Genomic DNA, 21,035 nt, shown 5'->3' on the forward strand with positions numbered 1-21,035 from the left:
GGGTCAGCATTAATGTTTAACTGAAACCAGGAAATAAACTATTTTCCTGCAGAGTAGAAGACACTATATTACTTGAACAAATAACCAGCTGCAGCAGTTCAAAATTTGTGAAATGTAAAGAACAAAACAGATATGTAGAGAAAAAGAGAAGAAAAACAGAAAACAAAGGAATAGCAACAGTATTCTTGACAATAAAGATTTTAACCTACCAATACAGCCACCTCAAAAGGAAATGGCCTATGGAGAAATTTATAAAATACAGTCATTTTTTCTATGGATCTCTGAAAGAACAAGCAGAGAGCTGTAACAACCACATTCCATCAGAGGGAGAGCAGTGCAGGAATGAGCAAACTGTACTCAAAAGATGACATCCTAATTTGGTCATGGATACCTTTGCTTCTGTCAGTTTAGGATGCATTACTTACAGGCTTTAAACATGAATTTGTTGCTAGTGTATCCAAAGTTTTGAGATTTTTCATTTTGGAAGCAAAGATCCATCAGACACACCCTGATGACATTTGTCAGAGGGGAGTTAGCTTCCTTTTAATAGCTAAGGTACCTGAAATTCAAGCTCTGGTCTTCGTAATGCAGACTAATTAACATGCTAACAAAAACAAGAGTATTAGGCATGTCCCAACATATTTAATTACCTTTTGTTGCCTGTCTTATAATTTTCATGTCATCCTGTAGAGAAGCACAGGAGGGTGAGAACTCCCTCTCCAACACCATGGCTTCAATCCTAAGAGCATAGCTGGAGTACACAGACAGGTTTAGAACTGACAGCCAAAAAAGAACACATCATAAACATAACAAATCAACTATCTCCTTACTTTGGCACCTGGATTAGTAAATACATGAAGGAATCAGCTTGAGACAGTTTTGATACATCTCCATCAAAGGCTTTTAATTTCTTTACCTAGAAAAGAAAAAAAAACACTAGCAAACAATTTTATCAAAGATCAAGATTAACTTGGCTTGGCACCACCTTGAAAAGCAGTGAATTTAAATGAAGGCATTGGAAAGTCCACCCAGTGACTGAATGGCTTCACTGTCCCAAGATCCTGTAATTTGCACATACCCCAACCACAAAAAAAAATTTAAAAAATAGCGTCACTCTTCTCCCAAAAAACTAGCTACACAGTCCACCAGCAGAAACCATGATGCCACCATTCTGATTGGTGATTTTCATTTCTGATCAATGATTGCTTTCATCACTATGTTTAGGATGCTGATGATGATCTGAAAAATGACCCTCAACTCTTCAACAACTGTGATGTACACTTGGGCATAGTTTAACTGTTCAGTGTGGATGCATGGCTGGAAAAGCAGGGACATGTGCACAATCCTGCTCTTAGCTTAAGGGATGAGTAGAAGATGAAACGTCCTTGAACCATTCCTTAGATGGGATAAGGACGAAGTAAAGTTTGGAGCAATAGCTGTAACAGGATGCTAGACAGGATGCGTTGACCATAAGTTGGAGAAGGCTCACAGCATCCAGCCGCGTGGACAGAGCTTCTAAGCCAATCATGTATACTGCAAGGACGCGTGAACACTATGGTTTAACCAATGATGTTCAGAGTTAGGTGCATGATATGCTTAGTACAGTATAAATGTACGTCAAATAGCTGAATAAACAAGCAAGATTTTTAACTCATATTGAGTGCTGTCTTGACTCTGGCTGATTCCCCGGCCAACATTCTGGCACCTGAAGACCTTCAGAAGAGGAAATGGGAACTCTCAAATCTGCGGATAATTAAGAGGCAGACGGAGAGCGGGGAACAGAGCGGGAAGGCGTCTCAACAAGGGAGATAGCAGGAATTCTGACTACGAGCTCAAGTCAGACCCGCATAGAGGTAAGACCGCTAACCCTGAAGAATGGAGTGGGAGGCGGCCCTCGGTCTGTTGAAATGTATCCTTGCCAAGCAAGGGATGAACACCGAGGAGAGACAGCTCAAAGAGCCTTTAAAATGGGCTAAAGAACATGGATATATGAAAGACGTAGCTCTGATCTTTAGTCCTGAAGAATGGAGGGAGGTGTGCGATGCCCTATGGGAAAAGACGATTGAACAAAGTAAATCAGTTAAAAAGCTGGGGAGCTTATGGCGCAGTATAATCAACACATTACTACAGATGAAAGCAGAATGTAAGGTCACTCTGGCAGCTACAGAGGTGCTACGCCCTCCAGCCGCCCCCCCTCGGTCCCTGAAACAACGACTTTTCGGATCGGAAGATTTTTTGGCACTGATCATATGCGGCCGATAAGAGGACTGCAGCAGCAGCCAAAAAACTCTGCTGCGGAAGTAACAAAAGATGAAGTGGCTGTCCAGTCAACAGGTGGTTTGCCTCAGCAAGACACACACGCTACAGCAGCCACAGTCCCTGAACCCATGCCACGTCATGATGTATCAGAGAAGAGCGAAGCAGCTTGTCGACCACAAGCTTATCCTCCGCTCCCATCTAGCAGACAAACAACACCTTGTCCCCCCTGCTCCCATGGATCAACATCCGTCAGTGGGCATGCGTCACCCCCTTCGCCTTTTCCTCCTATGGAGGTTGCAAAGAATCCACCTGGTTTGGAATCAAACCAATCACGTGAAACTGAGCAATTAATGAAGGAAGTGCTGAAGAAATTAGAAGAGCTTGCACAACAGAAGAGTGCAACAAGCCAAGCAATCGATTCAGCTGGGAGAGACAAGGGTCTCCCACAGAAACAATGGGAAGCAGAACAAGAAATGACGAAGCATATGCATGCTGAAAAACCACCTCCGATGAATCCTAATCACTTTAGCAGACCAACGGCTACACCCATCGGACCACTGCAAGAACCTGTGCTTATCTCCTCGTCAAAAGGAATTGTGGTAAAGCCTAAACAAGCAGGAAATAGATGGTCGGGTGTCATCCACGATGCGATCCTGGAAGAGGAATGGCAAGTAGCCTCTGCAGAAGCAAAAGGGAAGGAGAGTGAAGGAAAGCTGGGTTGCAAATTGCACCCGAGAAGATTCAACAGAAGAGCCCTTGGAAATATTTGAGCTGGCTCATAACTGATGCGATAATCACTCTGCAAAAAGTCTCCATTAAAACTCAAATTTCCACGCTCACAGATGTGCAAATGCTACTTGGTCATCTACAGTGGGTTCGAACTCTAACTGGCATTATAAACTATGAATTGTACCCACTCTTGGCACTATTCAGAGATACTGATTCAGATCAATGTACAGAACTTACTCAAGAGCAGAAAGACTATTAACCGCCTTGGTCATCTCATTTCCACTCAATGGGCTTCACATAATTTGTTAGTGGTGACACGACCCACCATTGTGTTTGCTGTGCTTTGCCACTGGCAAAAGACAAACGGGGAAGAAGAGAGGCCTAAGACAAGAAGTGATGCCATTTGACAAGCTGAACGTCAGACCTAACACGGTGTATTTACATTGTTTGCGACAATCTTGTCGTGAATGTGGTAGTTGTGATTGGTGGGCAAAGATTAAGTGTGGAGGTTACCAGTGAATTATTTTGATCCATAGGAGTCGCCTTCATTTGACTGCCTGTTGTATTAGCTGTAATGGTAATTTTTGCCCTGGAAATCCTTGGGCAGCATTAAGAGAATATTTAGGAGAAGTACAGTTAGACGATCACAGTTTAGAGGGTTTGTTTGAAAGCGAAGGAGTCAGACAGAGAGCCTGGATTGTTTAGCTCATCCAGCAAACTTTGAAACGTGTGGTTACCCTTAGGAATACACATATTTTGGAACAGCAATGTAGTAGGGGAGTGAGAGTCCCTATTAAACATGGAGTTCCTGAAGATAGCTGGGAAAGGACGTGCCGATATTGGCAGCGGCGCCATAATGGTCGTCACAATCACCATCCTAGCCACACTACACCAAGTTGGTACTGTCACAGCAGACCCTGGTAAAGCCTTATTTGACCCCAGAGAAAATATTTGGGTAACGCTGGCACGAAGCTTGAATACTGCCTTCTTTTGTGCCAGTTTGGCCGTCCCAATGTCACCATTTGTGACATGCTTAGTAGGTGTTCCAATAAATGACTCCAACATAAATTTGTTGACTGAGACTCCCATAGATTTTTGTAGCAGTGAGGTAAACTATTATGAAATGGATTGGCGATTAGCTTTACCTCGATTACTGGAAAATCTATGTATGGAATCAATTCATGGATTCCTACACTACCCTTTTATCCAGGCGATCCTCGGGAGATGGAAATTCTTGGGACACTTACTGCTCCTTCATGTTTTTATTTTAAAAATAAATAGCATCAGCATATGGGTGGCCATTGGGGATAAAGGGTGACAATTGTATAAGGCCTACTTTTGTTACAGGGTCAAACGGATGGAATAATGAATCCTTATGGTGCTTGGAACTGACTCAGAATAAAACAACCCCAGCGTCATCGGTTAACCTAGGCAATTACCAGCTGGCCTATTTTTAATATGTGGCAATCGCGCCTGGGCTGGGATACCTCCAGCACCTATTGATGGGCTATATACAGTTGGACAAGTAAGCATGGCAATGCTTATAGCAATTTAGAAAAGTTAGCTTGCTGGGCAGGCTAATGCTACTATTAATGTTTTATCTTTATTAGCTAAGGACTTATTTAGTGTGCAGCATGTGGTGTTATAGAACCACATCACGATTGACTTCCTGTTATTAGCACATGGTCATGGTTGTGAAGACTTTGATGGAATGTGTTGCATGGACCTTGAGGATCATTCTGAGTCCATCCAAAAGAAAATACAGAGCTTACAGCAACGTGTTAACAAGATTCAGCAAGATGTAGGATGCTTTGGATTGGAATCATTATGTGATTGGTTGGGCCTTGGTAGGTAGAGAAGGGGATTAGTGAAAACAGGAATTGTTCTGTTATTAGTGGTTATCTTGGAATGTGTTTGGTTGTTTGTTGTCATGTGTGCGTAGAGTGTTTGCAAAGGTAACAGAACAGGCATGGATTGTGCAAAAAGAAAACAGGGGAATTGTGGATGCATGGCTGGAAAAGCAGGGACATGTGCACAATCCTGCTCTTAGCTTAAGGGATGAGTAGAAGATGAAACGTCCTTGAACCATTCCTTAGATGGGATAAGGACGAAGTCAAGTTTGGAGCAATAGCAGTAACAGGATGCTAGACAGGATGCGTTGACCATAAGTTGGAGAAGGCTCACAGCATCCAGCCGCGTGGACAGAGCTTCTAAGCCAATCATGTATACTGCAAGGACGCGTGAACACTATGGTTTAACCAATGATGTTCAGAGTTAGGTGCATGATATGCTTAGTACAGTATAAATGTACGTCAAATAGCTGAATAAACGAGCAAGATTTTTAACTCATATTGAGTGCTGTCTTGACTCTGGCTGATTCCCCGGCCAACAGTTCAGAACATCCAGCATAGGACTGCCTATATCTTATTGGCACAATGCAACTAAACTTTAAGTTACAGGTTTTTTTTTTCAAGATACTTGCTTCAACCATTTCCCCTAAAATGCTCTTAAGGGTTAAACTTCATGATCTTGAGTTCGTATTTTTTCATTCATATAAAATATTTTAAAGATAAATGCAATCCTGCATTTTAAGTAATTTGTTGTCAGTACTCCCAGTACTCTGAGGACACCATTTACATGCAGAGGAAATACTACTGCATTAATTTTGTCGATCTTCCTTCCTAGCTCCACCAAAATCCATATATTTGCATGATCTGGAAGCCACTGATCCACCCACATATTTACTATTTGTTTATATAGAAGAACTGAAAAATACATGCACATATGTTTAAGCGTAACTGGAATTTCTTCCACATCTTCCAACACAGCAACTGTGTCCAAAAGCAGAGCTCACTCTCAGTTACACTGTTTCTTCATTTGACCAACAAGTTCACAACCAGCAGCAGTTGTATGTTTCCACTGATCTACACACTAGCCCATCATCCTTCCTTTGTGTAACATCACACTTAAAGCCCATTCACAACTACATTTACACAGATGGTCTTCAGTTTTAGAAAGCATATTAAGCTATTGGACAGAGGGACACTACACCAGGGCATCAACAGTTACCTCACTGTCATGATTTAGCAAAATATCCACGGGGTTTTTTTTTTTTTTAAATCACTTATTTTTTTAAAGAATCACGTATTAATTAGAAATTAATCACTTCAGTTATTTTTCTGCTTTAACAGTAAAAAAGCAACTGATCTGTAGCAGAAGACAAATAATATGCTACACCAAATCAGGATTCTTTTAACAGCTTTTTTCTGTTTTATTCCCATTTTTTTCCACATCATAAAAAATAGAAATGTTGAGAACACATTAAGAAAGAGAAAAATACAAGTTAAACAGAGAATGGAAAATAATTCCTTTTCAAATTAAAAAACACATCAACAAACAAATGAACAGGAAAAAAAACCCCAACAAAAAATTATGACCAAGAAGACCTCTAATCAGACAGCAATTTTTATTCAGGCTATCTAGCTTCATTTCCTAACACCACCATTCCCCCCATTTAACTCAAGACACTGAGACAAAAGCTCCTTCTCCAGATAAACGGCATACCCATTTTTTAGGCCTGAGAAATCTCCTAATTTACTGAGTAATTCAAGAAGTCTGCCAACAAAAAAACAGCAAAGACCAGACTTGACATTCCTGATAATTCTAAGGTGTTCAATGAGCAAGAAACAAACCCCAAATAAACACTTTTTCTACATCATTAAGTGGGGAGTGAGAGATAGTATACTATCTCAGTCGTTAAAGGTTCTCATTAACCTAGCTTCCCAAAAATAATGATCTGCAACCTAAAAAACAAAAGCCTGCAAATTCTCCAACCTCATTTTAGTATCTAGCAAATATCAGAGTTTGACTGAAAAGGATACAAGCATTCAGATATGGGAGAGAGGGAGGAAATGAAAGAAAAGCAGCCCACCAATAAAACCCACGCCACCTCACCAAAATCAGATCATACATGCCACAGGTTAATTATAGGAAGATACAATTCAAAGACTTAAATGCACAAAAAGTGAACAACAAGAGATCCTAAGACACTCACAGGAATATTAACTTATTCATGCTACCAGTACTATATTTAAATATACTTTCAACAGTAAGTAGCAATCAATGTTTTCCATGTGGAATTTTAGTTTTACATGCACTGGATGAAATCCTCTTTCTTCTATCCTACTAGGAAAAACACCTGGAGTCATATGGGTGAGTACTAAATCCCAGAATTAATTCAGAGGAGGAACATTCCTAAACATGCACAACAGAAGGCATTGACAAGGCTGCCTTCTGATGGCTAGGATGCAGTATGAATGTCACTATGCAAAAGGCTTTGGGCAATAGTCAACCCAGAATAAAGTCTGTGTAATCAGACTTGAAACAAAGATGTGCTCACCACCTGGTTCCAAGCCTACAGCAACCACCTTAACCCCCAGTGTCTTCTCCTTAGATATCCCAAACTACCTTTTTAAGAAGCACCAAGGCAGCTCACCCAAGAAGCCCAAAACCCAAGGATGGTAGAGAACAGTGACCCATTCCACAAACACACAAAACAGGAACACAGAGTTGTAAGGTCCTTTTTACCCCAGAATTCAGCAAACACAGCCTGACTCTCCATACGTGTCTTAAGTTTGTCACATAGAAGACTAAATCGTCAGTTAACTTACCTTAGAACAGTAAATAGTCTGGGAAATAGCTAAGGTAAAGATAGGACAGCAATTATTCTGTGTTCCTTTTTTATTAAAAATTTCATAATTTAAAAATAATTCTCACCATGAAGGAAAAAAAAAGTTATTTGACTTTATCAACACTACCAATAAACCAAAAAACCCAACTTCTGAGTCCCAAATCTAAAAAATTACTGGAACACCTTTTGGATGTCTGTCATTACACATTCCAAGGGAGACTATTCAAATCCCATGGGACTGCCTCTACTCTCTGCTGCCATGTTGCCCAAGTATTCTGGAAGAAAACTGAGATTCTCTGATGGCTCCCAGAAGGGGGGGGGGGGGGGGGGGGGGAGGGGGTTGTCAAATTCAAATACCAGTTGCATCCAGGAGCTGCAAAGAAACCATGGGGATTGACAACAATGTTCACTATTAATCATGTTAACAGATATAGTAGACAGATTGAGAACACAAGAGAGTTAAAAATGTGGCTTATTATAACATCATAATGAATAACCCTATCAATTCTGGCCTTGACCTCCTCTCTTGAAGCACAACAGAACTCTTCCACAAGAGCAGGCAGCCACGTACCGAGATACGGCAGTGTAATGTATATATTCAAGAGAGCATAATTACATTGTATGCTCAGTTCTGTATTACTCAAGTTGGGTGGAGAGCTACTAATTTAATTTTTCATTATTTTTGTATATGGAATATGCATTTGCACTGCCCATGCGTGCCCATGCAAACTAAATCTGACTTTAGATACACAAGGTTCACACATGTAATTTGCTTAATTTTACGAACAGTTATGAAACATAGAAAGCCTGATCTTTGATTTGATTTGTGAACAACTGCAGTAGAGATGCCCATTGCAAGTATGCCATTATACCTGGCAGACATGAAAGCTACTGTATCCAAGTTCTTGGTAATTTTTACGCTACCAGTAGCACCTCTGTTGGGATTTTATTTTATGGCATAAAACAGGTACCTTGCAGGATCTTGTAGCTATGCAGGATCTTTGAAGAAGAGGAATAAACATTTTCTCAGTGGGTTTGTTTTTTTTAATTAGTATTATTTAATATCTCCATACCACTGCAAATATTCAGGGTACTAACCAAAAAGAGAGTTAAAAAATACCAGTGCCCCAAAAAGCATCACAGTGGAATCCAACTACAAGGGCATGTGGGAAAGCAGAAGACGTATGAGGCAGTGAGGCACGATGGGGCATGAGCCAGTGCAGTGGCAAATTACTACCAGCAAATGATAAAAAGAAAGGGAGAAAAACCTGCAGATAATCATAAAGGGCAAAAAAAGAAAAGGAGATGAAAGCTCTGAAGGATGGTCAACCCTAAAAAGCACTGGCTGAGGAAAGGAGAGGGCATTTAACTACAGACATGGTTTGAAAAGGGTAGAGCTGACAGAAACAGTTCCAATAAAGCAGGTGACAGATGACCAGGGTTTGAAATCAGAGTACAAGAGCAAAGGACAGGCTTGAAACATTATAAAGGAAGTTAAGACATTGTGTTGATAACCTGGGCGTGCATGTGTATGGGTGAGCTGATTACCAGTATGATATGCTCCCTTCTGTATGTATTTAAAGTACAAATTCTGGCTATTCTAGTTCCTTAAACACTGGACTCTCTCAACTTTTACCAGTCTGGGCCTGTTGAAGAGTGCAATAATATGCACATAAAAGCAGCTAAAAGCTTCTTCTCTGCTCTAGTTAGGACACCAATAAATAAAAGCTGTCAGCCATTTCAACAGGGTATCATTCAGAAATAACTAGGAATCTTTTCAGAAGTGATACAGCAGAGAAAACCACTGCTTCAGTCAAGGTTCCCTGGAAAAAAAACAAACTGAAAAAAGAGATGAAGCAGAGGAGATTCCAAATAGATGTTTCTTTCTCCTTACAAAACTCCTGATCACAGTATGCTACAAACAGCAGGACTTCTAAGAAGGCTTAAACAAAATCAGTGATCTTATCCTACTTGTTGATGTGTTGAGAATTTTTATAAATTTGATTGGCTTTTTTTATAACCACTGTGTCATGGCCAGGCCACACACCCACAGACAGCCCTGAACAAAACGTTGAGTGGAGCCTTGCAGCAAGCACCATCATAACCAGCTTCAAGTATTTGTCCAGTTTTTCAAATCAAACATTTGAAAAAACCCAAACATTTTAAGTTGTAGGAAAGACTTCACAGCAGCGCCAATATTTCAATAATTCAGTCTTATTCAGTTTGAGAAAAACTTTCAGTAAGGAGTTGGTATTTGCCATTTACATGCAAAAATCTCCACATCTTTAATAGCTGTTGGGAGATTTCTGCATGCAAACAGAATTGCCACATTACAGTACTGCAAATAGAATAATTTTAAAGACAACAGATTTTAAACATATTAGTTAGCCCAAGTACCTAGCCTCCATTGTCAAAAAGCTGGAATACCATCAGGTGCCTGAGATACTATGAACCGAAATTATCTAAAATATGTCACAAACATCAAACAAGAGACGTGGGGCACATTTAGGTAATGTGACTGGATATCACAACACTTCTAGATAAGGTACAATTGGAGTACAAAGCTCGTGCTTATTCATACTAGGTAAACTGTAAACTTAAGCTTCTTGGTAAAAAAGAAGAAACAAAATAGTTCAGTTGCCCTTTCTACAGCTATGAGCAGGAATGGCACTTCCCTCCCTCCTTTCACTTTTAGACTAAAAAGTTATGGTAAAACAGAAAAGAAAGAGCAGAAGATATCTCAAAGCACAGTTACGAGTCCGGGATTGTGATAGTGCAGAGCACAGGCCTACAGAAGGCACTTGGCCCTCATTCCAACTTGCAAGAAACCTGTGCATACAGGCAAAGGTGTCTGTAAATACCTGAGCTGCTGCAAAGAGCAGACTAAGAGGAACTGCAGAAGCTGCTGCATGGTTACACCAAGACAGTCTGCCCTGGTAACTGAATAGCTACTAACTTTTTAGGATCTGAGTGCTTAAGTCTGCTCAGAGTAATTCTCAACTCTTACAACAACAAAGCAGGTCTTTAGGAGAACAGGAAGTATCTAAAGGGCAATCCCAGGGAATCCTTGCTGAGGACAGGTTCAACATTGTGCAAGGACAGGCCAATGTGATGACAGCTTGCCAAAGCTATCTGGTGATATGACAAAAAGAAATTAGGGAGTATTAGAAGAGGGAATAGCAGAACAAATAACACTGCTTCACCTGGTGTCTCTAGTGCTTCTGGATTATTTCTATGTGGGGCTGTAAGCTTCTGATGCCTTTCCCTCAGCAAATGGTGAATCACTATTCTAGGAGACAGGTATTCAGACTAGGAGGCAGACAATAAACTAAGAAAAAGTAATCAACATAGCAAGAGAACAATGAACATACATTTAGGGCAAAAATGGTGAAAAAGAAAAAAAAAAGCTCAGAGGGTCCTAAAAATAACAAAGTTTTTAACTGCCTACACTAAAATTTTAGGAGACACTGCAGTAAATGAGTTACTGGACCCACTTATTCTTTGACCCCACCAAGCATGATGACATGAAGGCATGGAAACATTTTTCAATACCAGCAGAAGCATCAGTTCCTTACATTCAGGATTTTCTCCCTGTCTTACCTGCCACCACCACTCAGCTCTCAAGGGGAAAAATCCAAAAATGTTAAACAATTACAAGAAGAATGACAAAGAGAAAAGGAGTCTTTCCCTTTTCTGATGCATCAAATTAATTAAATACATACTAACACCCACACAGTGGAAAGTAGCCTCTTTCCAGCCTTCCCTTAGGAACAGCAACAAATCTCATGTCTGATACCCCTTATTTTCTAATTCTCTCCTGTATCATAGAAGATCATCTATTAATTTCTCAAGTGACTCCTTAAAAGCACTTCTTAAGTTCTCTGGCCCCACAGTCTTGAGGGACGGGGCTACTGTCAAATCTGTTGTCAAATAAATAAACACACTTTTTCACTCTTAGCACTACCTGTTGGATAGCTAATGCATCTAGTTGAGCATAGCAGACAAATTTGATAAAATTCAACAACTTACATTACAACTCTAGCTGAATGACAACAGTTATATAGACTACACTAGCTGAAAGATTTTCTACTTGTCATAAAAAACAATCAAGATCTAAGCCAGAAAGAGAAAAAGAAGAAAAAGTACTTTTCTTTCAGTATAATTTTCTGACTACACACAAAGTTAACTAGGAGTCACTCTCTTTCAAGTTACTACTCCATTGTTCTCCTCTGTCTGACTTTCAGAGGAAGGAGATAAATTCTGTTTATATAATGGAATATGTACTAAAATGCAAACAAAGAGGGAAGAAGGAATGGTTTTGAGGTCCTAGAACTACTGTGAGCTATTGTTTTTATTAATTACATTTCAACTTGTTGATATCCCCCCAACTCTAAGAGATATATTAATCAAGTATACTAATGTAACACAATTTTTACAAGATTCTCTGCAAAGGCAGCCCAATTTAGGGTCATAAATTTGACAGCAAAAGACTATAACATGTTCTGCTGATGACTGGATCTGAGATTGGCTGCTGCACAGAGGAGACAAAGTGCTTTGACAGTATGACCTTGAAGTGGTAAAGCATGTGAGTTGAGGTTGATCTGTATGTGGACCTTAACTTAGCAATTTCCCAAGTTTCAGCCACTCACTTTGATGTGAAGCACTCAAGCAATTCTAATGCTAATTTTGTCAGGTTTGTGGTTTACATTTCTCTCAAGTACATACAAATGGGTCAGTACCAATAGTGAGCAGGCAAGGAACTGCACATCGTTAAGCAGGGCTCCCAGGTCAGTTGATGAAGCTTCACCTCTTTAATCATGTGAATAGACTTGAAGTTTGGGACTAGGAAGGGACAAAGCTTCACTTGGATGTTGGTCATATGGTGATCACAGGAATACTGAGAAGGTACTGCTGGTAATTCTGTGCTTTCTAACACGTCTCCTTTGAGCACAAAGCCATGTTAGCAAATTCCATGGGTGCTGCACATTGGAGCTGCCTTTCTGCCCTACTGAAACCCAGTGACCAGGCCCAGGAACAGACCCAGATGAACCAAGCAGGCAGTGAACCAGAAGGCAAAAAGGCAGTAGCACAGGGCTACCAATATTCAACTCACAGGCACTGCAATGGGAAAGCATGAGGCAGGTGCCAAAAAAGTGAAATTTGTTTGTTTAGAATATACTTTGACTCTGAATTTTCTAACATCCCAAGAGCAGTTATCTGCACAAAGGAAGGTTCCAGGTCTTGCTGCTTATGTGACAAAAGGGACATCATAAAAACAAAAGATGCCTTATCAACCTCTTAAAAGCAGGTGAAATAACTTGATGTGAAGGGAATGACTACACTGCAACCTCAATACCACAAGTCATATGATGACTGAACATTTGCACTCAGTGGTTCCTTGTTCCCTAGCCTCAGGAAGGCATTGAGATTCCTCTTTTACAGAGCTTCATGTTGGAATCCCAGTTAGCAGAACTCTACAAAAAATAAGTTCCACATAAAACCATTATTTACCTCCTCTGCTTCTGGTAATAATTTAAGAAATTCATGTAGCAGTTCAGAATCATAGGGCTGACTTCTTCCATGATAAATATCTTCAATGATGGATTCGGCAGACCTTGAAAAAACAATTGAGCACACATATTTCTAATGCTTGCAGGGTGAACAGTTGCACAGATTGAAAAAACCGTGCCCGGGCTACTCAACAGAGTTATAAAAAGGTTGTGGATGCATCAGTGTCCACAGCAGCACTGCTCTGACACCATTTTCAGTGATGCCTTTACCGAAGGGCAACATTATCAGTGAATATAGACAGCAATGAAACAGCTTGCTCTTGAAAAAGTTGCTCACATTGCCCCTTTCTAATTGCTTATAAAGAGAGGAAGCCAGTGAAAGGCAGCTCACAGGCAGTGTTACATGAGGTAAAAGGGCTTCCCTTAACCGTACCTGAAAACTCACTTCAACTGGTTAACATCAGCAAACTCTAAATGGTTGATGCTGTCATAAACACACTCAAAGTGAAACATATCAGAAAACAAATTATATCAAATTACTTTTGAGAAAACTGCTTAAAACTGCAAACTCCACGAGGAACAGAGTACAATGTATATATTTTATGAGAACTACAAAGAATTCTTACTTTTTGAATTGTTTGAGAAATATCCCAATGTTCATACTTCGCTTTGCATCCAAAATAGAAACCTGAGAGAGAAAGCAACAGAGATTACTCTAACAATACCTAAGAAAATAGTATATAATGCAGGTATCATTTCTTAAATTGCTACAGATAACTGTCTGCACCAAATCCCAGGCCAAATAAATATAGAGTCACTTCTTATCAACAAAGCTCATACACTACAAATCTAGTTTTTACCAGGGAAATATATAGCACACTCCCATCACCTTTCTCCAAGTGAAGCAAAAATTCCATAGCAACATATAACGAAGGAAGGAATCAATATTTCTATTTCATTACAAAGTAAAAACATTCTTCTTACTTATTGCAAAACCCCTGCATCTGCAAAATGTTGTTTATCAGGTAATATGCTATATTGCATTTGAAGGCTCCAAGGTTAGTGAACACTACACTTCAAAACCCATGTAAATTCAGAGGTTTTGTGACAAATGTGAGGATGAGATTTCTAAGCAGAGGTCAGGTGCATTACTGATTTAATTCATGCCAACTAACAGCCACACTGATTCAGGGGAAGATAAGTAAGTCAATGTCTCAGTTTGAGGGGGAGGTGAATTTTTCAGGGAGTTGTAGGCAAACTAATCAATGGTCAGGTTTGAATGTTGGCATTTTTTAGTGGTCACTGAGGGGTTGGACACGCTTCTGAGGACACAAGGAGTTAAAAGCAAGGACTCTCAGAAGTCTGCCTCTTTTGGGTTCTGGTTTCAGCAGGGAAACATCTCCTCTCCCCTGCCCAGCTTTAGGCTGAGTGGGGGAGGGGAGCCACGTGGCCAGGCTGAGGAGAACTACGCGGCAGAGCTGAAGTAAGCTGGGGCCCTGGTGAGGAAGAGAGTGGACAGGACTGGAGCTGAGCTAGCCTCATCCAGGATGGAGGGGTGGAAAACTGTGGAGGTGCCTTCCATATCTCTCCCCCCGCCTCCCCCTCAGGGAGAAAGTGCCTAGCTGCGTGGGAGTTGCTGAGCTTGGGAGTGCTTGAGCTTGCACTCTGCCGGGAGCTAGAAACTGTTAACTCTTTCTTGGCAGAAGGAAACTTTTTTCTAGACATTGATTCTCATGGCTAGTGGCTTCAGAAAAGAGAGAGAAACAGCCTGGGACCAAGATGATAAAGTTAGAGGATGAAAAGAATCCTAGATGGGCAAAGAATGAGAGGAGTGGCTTTCTGAGCTGGACTTTTCTTGCATAATGTTAGCCATAGACTGAACTCAAGTCTCTTTTGAACATAAACTGCATTTGGGTGGATGCAGCTGCCTCTGCTTTTGCTACAGTGACTGGCACTTTAAGAGTGGAGCGAGCAGAGAAGAGAGGGGGAGGGTGTGGTGGTGCCCTCTGCCCTCAGGGGAGACTTGCTCTTGGAACCCTCGGCTCCAGGGGAAAAATGGGGAGAGCTCGGCATGCAAGCATCCTTAAAAGAGCCCTGTATGCAGCTTTAGCCCATGGACAGTGGTGAGAGCACTGGACATAGAAAGGAGGGTGTCACCATGGCAACTTCTCCGGGCGGTGCCATGGGTGACATGGAAACATATAAGGGGTGGACCCGTGTTTTCTTAAGAGCAGTCTGTGGTGCAAGAGAGGCTCCTCTCTCCCTTGCTGAATTGAAGATTAGTTTTTGAGTAGTGATTGTTTAATTTAAAACCCAAGGTTTTGGTGCCATGGAGGGTAACGTGTGAGGGGTAGAAATTGGGAGGAGGAGAAGAAATGTTCTGGGAAGGTTTCATTTCTGTTTTGTGTGTGTGTTTAAAGTTTTCCTTTCTATTTCTGTTCCTATGTAATGTAATAAAGTTTTGTTCTGTTTTCAAGTTTTAGGCCTGCTCTGCTCTGTTCTTGACCACATCTCACAGTAGCTCATTAAAAAACATACACTCATGGGTGCATTAACATCTAGCCAGTGCTAACCCATGACAGTCGATCTTGAATCAAATGCTGAAACATGTAATACTCAAATCTGTTTGCTTACCTAGAAGCAAACAGAAATCCATAATAAAATAACATCTCTCTTAGCTTTGTATTTCAAAGCTGGTTTGCTGTATCATCTGACATGTACAATTCTGAGGATTAGGCAGAGGAGAAAAAAATTTCCCTACAATATTTTCCCCTAATTTGTAAAAAAATTTAAACTCAAAGTCCCTCTTTTATACTAGTTTTTCTTCCTGAAACAGCATACAAGTTGAAACCTCAGAGGTTTGCCCTGTTATAGCGAATTGTGTCCTTAAGGTTAAAATTTTACCACAGCTATTTTGGTGATAACAGCTACAAAAGTCATGAGATTTACAAGGACAAGAGAATTGTTTCACCTTAACAGTTCCACCTGACTGCTACAATAAAAGAGCTCAGTACACATAGATGTTCAAGACTACTGTTGGACTTGCATGCTGTTTGTGGTTTTGACAGCTGGAAAGGCATTTTGACCCTTGTGACAGTGCTCAGATTAGAAGCAGATATATAAACGCAACATTGGCATTGTCACGAAATTGAATTAGCCTGCAGTCAGCTGATGACAGTGAAAATATAGGGATGATTAATGGGCTATCCTCAACATACACCCAGGAGACAGCTTCTTTGTTTGCTGAAAATAGTGAGTCATATTGAAAAGTTTTCTGAAATTCTGGAATTTCCTCTCTTCTGAAAACAGCCAAGACTAGAAAACACAGAAAATATCAGCATATTAGTTTTAATTAGATGATTGGTAGCCCAAAGCCCTTCAGTTTTAGCATATGCAGAGATAAGGGGACAGATTGTAGTTTATTCTCCTGTTATCTTCAGAGTTGAGAGGCCCCCAACAGATCATTAAGGAAAAGCCCCTTAACGAAGGACAGGTTCAACTATCTCTCCCCCTGCAGTATCTAATCTTTTTCAAATGTTTTACTGCAGGGATCTCTCACTGACCTCTCTAACTCTAGCTCCAGTCTCCAATCGCTCCGGTCACCCCTAATTCTCTGATTTCTCTGTACTAGTTTAAGCTTATAAGCTTTACCATCATTTGGGGTTTGGTTTGTTTGGGTTTTTAAGCATATTCAGAGTTAATCTTGCGTACATTTTTTAAATCACAGTCAATAGTTGTTACAAGGAGACTGATCATCAGCTGAGTAAACCTTTGTTCTTCCATGGCACAACTCAGATTTACAGTACAACCTCAAACAAATTACATATTTTTTTTAATATCTTCCCTTGAAGAAAACAAATGGGAACAATGGGAACAAGTCACACAGCACAACAACAACAAAAAAATCATAGCTGTTCTTAAGTACCAGGATTTTACATACACTTCTTGCTCTGTATATCACTGTACTCTTATTTTTTCTCTGATTTCTTGCTTAACCACACAATCAGAACAAGTCTCACTTTTTGGTCACTCTTTGCTTGGTGTCTACTTCAAGCTTATCAAAAGTGTTTGAAACTACTGTCATTACATAACTACCTTCAAGGAGTTTCCAGATGGGAGCACAAGGAGGAGAAAAAGGGAACCTGGCAGACACTCCATAAATACAAGTTCCTACTCCTTGCACACAAATACACTATTTTCCATCTCACATTCAGTTGCATATTAGATTCATAACCTCAGCCTGAACATTGGTTCACAATGTCTACTCTTCTCCACTGAGATTTCATTTGATTTTGTTCACGCAGAGCACTGTCTGCTGTTGCTTTTTACCCTTTGAACATTACCACAGTTTTTCTAAATTCCACTCAGTCTGCTCCTGTCTTCTGTTCACACACATCGTCAACACTGCTGCTGGCACCGCACGTTTCAAGCCTTTGTTTGCCACCCAAAGAGGTTTTGAAGTGCTGTCCATCAGTAATACCCCTGGACTTCTTGACTCAAAAAGTTACACTGGACTGTAATTGAGAACTGGGAACAGGCATTCCTAGTCCCACTGGGATTCTCTATAGCAAAAAAATCTCTCATATGGTTTCTTATGATTTACTTCAGATAAATTCAGGAAAGTTTTCTCCATTCTCATCCTCTACTCTGTGAAACTGGAAATATTACAGCTTTCTCAGATACATTCCACCATCTCCACACCTGCACTTTGCAAAGCCATGCAAAACATCACAGGTCACACACACTTGCCACTTCTGCTTTATAAACAGTGCAATCTCTAAACCAAGGACAGCAATTCACTCAAGAATTCACTTTTCATCACCAGTGTATTCAACCCAGCATATTTCCAAAATCTGCAGCAGGTACAGATCACACAGTAACAGGCCTCAGTTTTACAAATGTTAATCCACCACAGAAATAGTTCATTTTTGAGGTACTATGAGAAGGGGAAACATTGTAGGTTTTCTTTGCCTAAGAACAATGGGGTTTCACATGGTGTGATACAGTTTACAAATTACAGCAAGCATGGAACAGCCTGGTGGCTCAGGCTTGGTGCTGAAGGTTACGAAGGATATAAATGACTTCCTGTTTCAACTTCCACTTCACATTTGTTGGGGGTTAGCTTTGGTTTTTTTTCTTCTCACAGAATTTTTCCCCATAAGTTTCCAAGAAGCCTTGATGACTACTTAGTCAGAACAAAAAGGAGTACTTGAGGGATATAGCAGCACGAGGCTACACCTATTGTTTTTGAGTCCCTGGGAGTGTCCCTCAGAGGGGAGAGATGATGAGCTTTGGGAAAGGCAAAAAGACAGCTGGGGGAGGGGGAGGCACTCTTGCTCTCAGCGCTGAGGAGGACGGTCAGGCTGCCCTCTGCCTCTGTCTCGTCCTGGGAAATCTACAGTCATCTGCTCGCGTACCCGGGAATCCTGAGCTCGCTTTCTCCAGCCTCCCCCCACCGCCGCTGCTTCTTCGGAGCTTTGAGGCTCTCCTGCTACTCTGTAGCCCTGCACTGCCCAGCCCTGCCAGGACACCCCTGCTGCTCCAGCTGCCAGCACAGAGCTCCTCATCTCTTCCACCGGTCCGGGACTTTCCTTCCTTCCAGTTTGGCCTCTCAGAGTCGTGCAGGGGCGCCGAGATCAAACTGCTCTGGGCTTTTGTAAAAGAAAGCCCTCAAGGTTCTTGGTTCTGTTTATTATTGATGCAGTAGTTGTTGTTTGTTTGTCGTTTTGTCATATATACTAGTAAAGAACTGTTATTCCTACCCCCATACCTCTGTCTGAAAGCTCCTTTAATTTTTTTTTTAATTGGAATAATTTGGAGGGAGGGGATTTGAATTCTCCATCTCTAGGGAGGTCCTGCCCCTTCCTAGCAGATATCTGTCTTTCAAACCAAGACAACATTATAACACACTAACCGTCACTCCATGCCTGGAGTCACAGTGCAGCAAAGCAAACCTAGCAGCTTACTGAAGGGCTGTCCCCACTGCATGTCATCCTCCCATGTCATGTTCCTAGCCTGCTCTTTCCCTTAGGCAGGCACTGGTACTCATCTCATTTGGTTCTTGCTGTTAGTTCTCTGGATTAACAGGTTGAATCAGATCTCAAGAAGGTGGAATGAGCATCGGAGTCAGCACAGGGAAAACAGAGAGGGCACGTCTAGGAGAGGGGGCAAGAAACATCCTGTTTATTCCTTCCATCTTCCTTCTCTCTCCTTCTCGCACTGTCCCCTTGCACAGGTTCTGGAATTCACTGCATCCTTCCACAAAGTCATCAAAACTCACTGGAAGAGCAGAAACTACTCCAGTAGAAAACAAACTAAGAACCCTGCAGCACTCTGCTGAGCTGCTTACTTAAATATGTTTACAGAGAGTGCAATATGTGTATTACATTATCCAGTATCTGATCAGAGCCAGCAGAGAGGTGGGGTGAGGTGAGAGACAGGAGCAGAGGCACAGTTTGAAGGAGAAAGCAAGAGCAGTTCCTCTGGCTGACAAGAAGCTGTTCTGCCCACTCCACTGCCAGGCTAACAATAGCCTGGGTGAGTGCCTGTTGTGCCACACTGGGACACCACTGAAGGATGGGGAAAGTAAATTGGCATGTTAACTTAACCTTGCACCTCCTATTTTTCAGAGCCTCAAATTACATGGAACCATTGGGCAAATTAAGCCTTTAGTCAAGGAAACATGTTAATTTATCTCCTAAGGGTTTGGTGAGGGATTGTTTACAAAAAGGAAAGCATTTGCTGTATGAGTTTGACTCAAGCCTCAAAAGGGGCTTCTGTTATAATGATGATGTTACATCTAAATTCTCTGTATAAATCACTGTCAAGTGAGGAATTAAAAGGACACATAGTGTTGCAAGCTCCTACATGTGTAGAACTTTTACCAAAACTGTTCATGATTTCATAACCAACAGTGATCTCTGGCAAAGGTATGAAACCCCAAATCTCCTCCACAATCTATAGGGCAGTGCCCTCAACACTGGCTGAAGAGTAATTCTTCACCACTTCCACTGAAGCTACACCACTGTACCAAGGGGGACCCCATAGGGACAACAGAGCACTCTCTGGCCATGCACTTCTGTATGGCACTTCAGACATGCTACTTTTTTCAGATTTGGATCTAAGTAAAAGTTGAGTTTATGCACTTGAAGTTATCTTGAAAATTCATTGCTGATATACTATGACGACTAAGCTAATTTCACTATGTAAACTTCAAAGAACATTTTTCATTGCTAGACCATAAAGCACTGTCTAAAATCAACTGTTTTATACAAAAGGCACAGAGGTAGTGAAACACAAAATGTTTTGCCCACCTGCCCCTGGCTGGCCAGCAACATGGCCACACACAGAACTAGAGCTGAGGGCATCACCCTCAGCCCCACACTAACACGCTCTCCACAAGGTCACACTGATTCTGCACACCTCAGCCTGCCCCCAGCTCCTGTCAGCCTCTGTAGGTTTTACCAGAGTGAGGTGAGGATAACCATCCCACATGGAAACAATGGCTGGCAGCTGACAGCACCGGCAGTGGGAGTCACAAACAAGGCCTGTGCTCCCATCTCCAGCCCCCTGCTGAACCGTGCCTGCAGTAGGGTGAAGCACGTGAGCTGCTCCACATCTGTGCTTCCGCACTTCCAATTACACACAGCTCCTCAGGATTAGCTCCCTCCCTCATTGCTAAGCAGATAGGACTGCAAAGTCCATTAACACATAAGAAATTGCTCACCACTGACACATTGCTGCAGCATGCTTGACAAACCTTAGCAAGTGAGTGGAACATTTTGTCACTTAAGTGGCATCACTCAGAGGCAAGTCCTGTTGCCTCACCACCTGCCACGTGGAAAGTC

General features: G+C 41.3%; 1 protein-coding gene across 4 annotated transcripts in view; it reads right to left on the reverse strand.

Moving 5' to 3' along the window:
* LOC134563435 (FH2 domain-containing protein 1-like) overlaps positions 1 to 21,035 on the reverse strand; it is a 43,721-nt gene that overhangs the window by 15,406 nt on the left and 7,280 nt on the right. For 3 of the 4 annotated variants that reach the window (XM_063421356.1, XM_063421354.1, XM_063421355.1), the window contains 4 exons: positions 13,815 to 13,876; positions 13,190 to 13,292; positions 831 to 916; positions 651 to 751 (listed from right to left, as the gene is read on the reverse strand). In XM_063421356.1, coding sequence (XP_063277426.1) covers positions 651 to 751; positions 831 to 916; positions 13,190 to 13,292; positions 13,815 to 13,876 — 352 coding nt within the window. The remainder of the gene's footprint in view (positions 1 to 650; positions 752 to 830; positions 917 to 13,189; positions 13,293 to 13,814; positions 13,877 to 21,035) is intronic. The other variant, XM_063421357.1, reaches the window with a different exon arrangement.

The sequence above is a fragment of the Prinia subflava genome, chromosome W, assembly GCF_021018805.1.
Source record: "Prinia subflava isolate CZ2003 ecotype Zambia chromosome W, Cam_Psub_1.2, whole genome shotgun sequence".
NCBI lineage: Eukaryota > Metazoa > Chordata > Aves > Passeriformes > Cisticolidae > Prinia > Prinia subflava.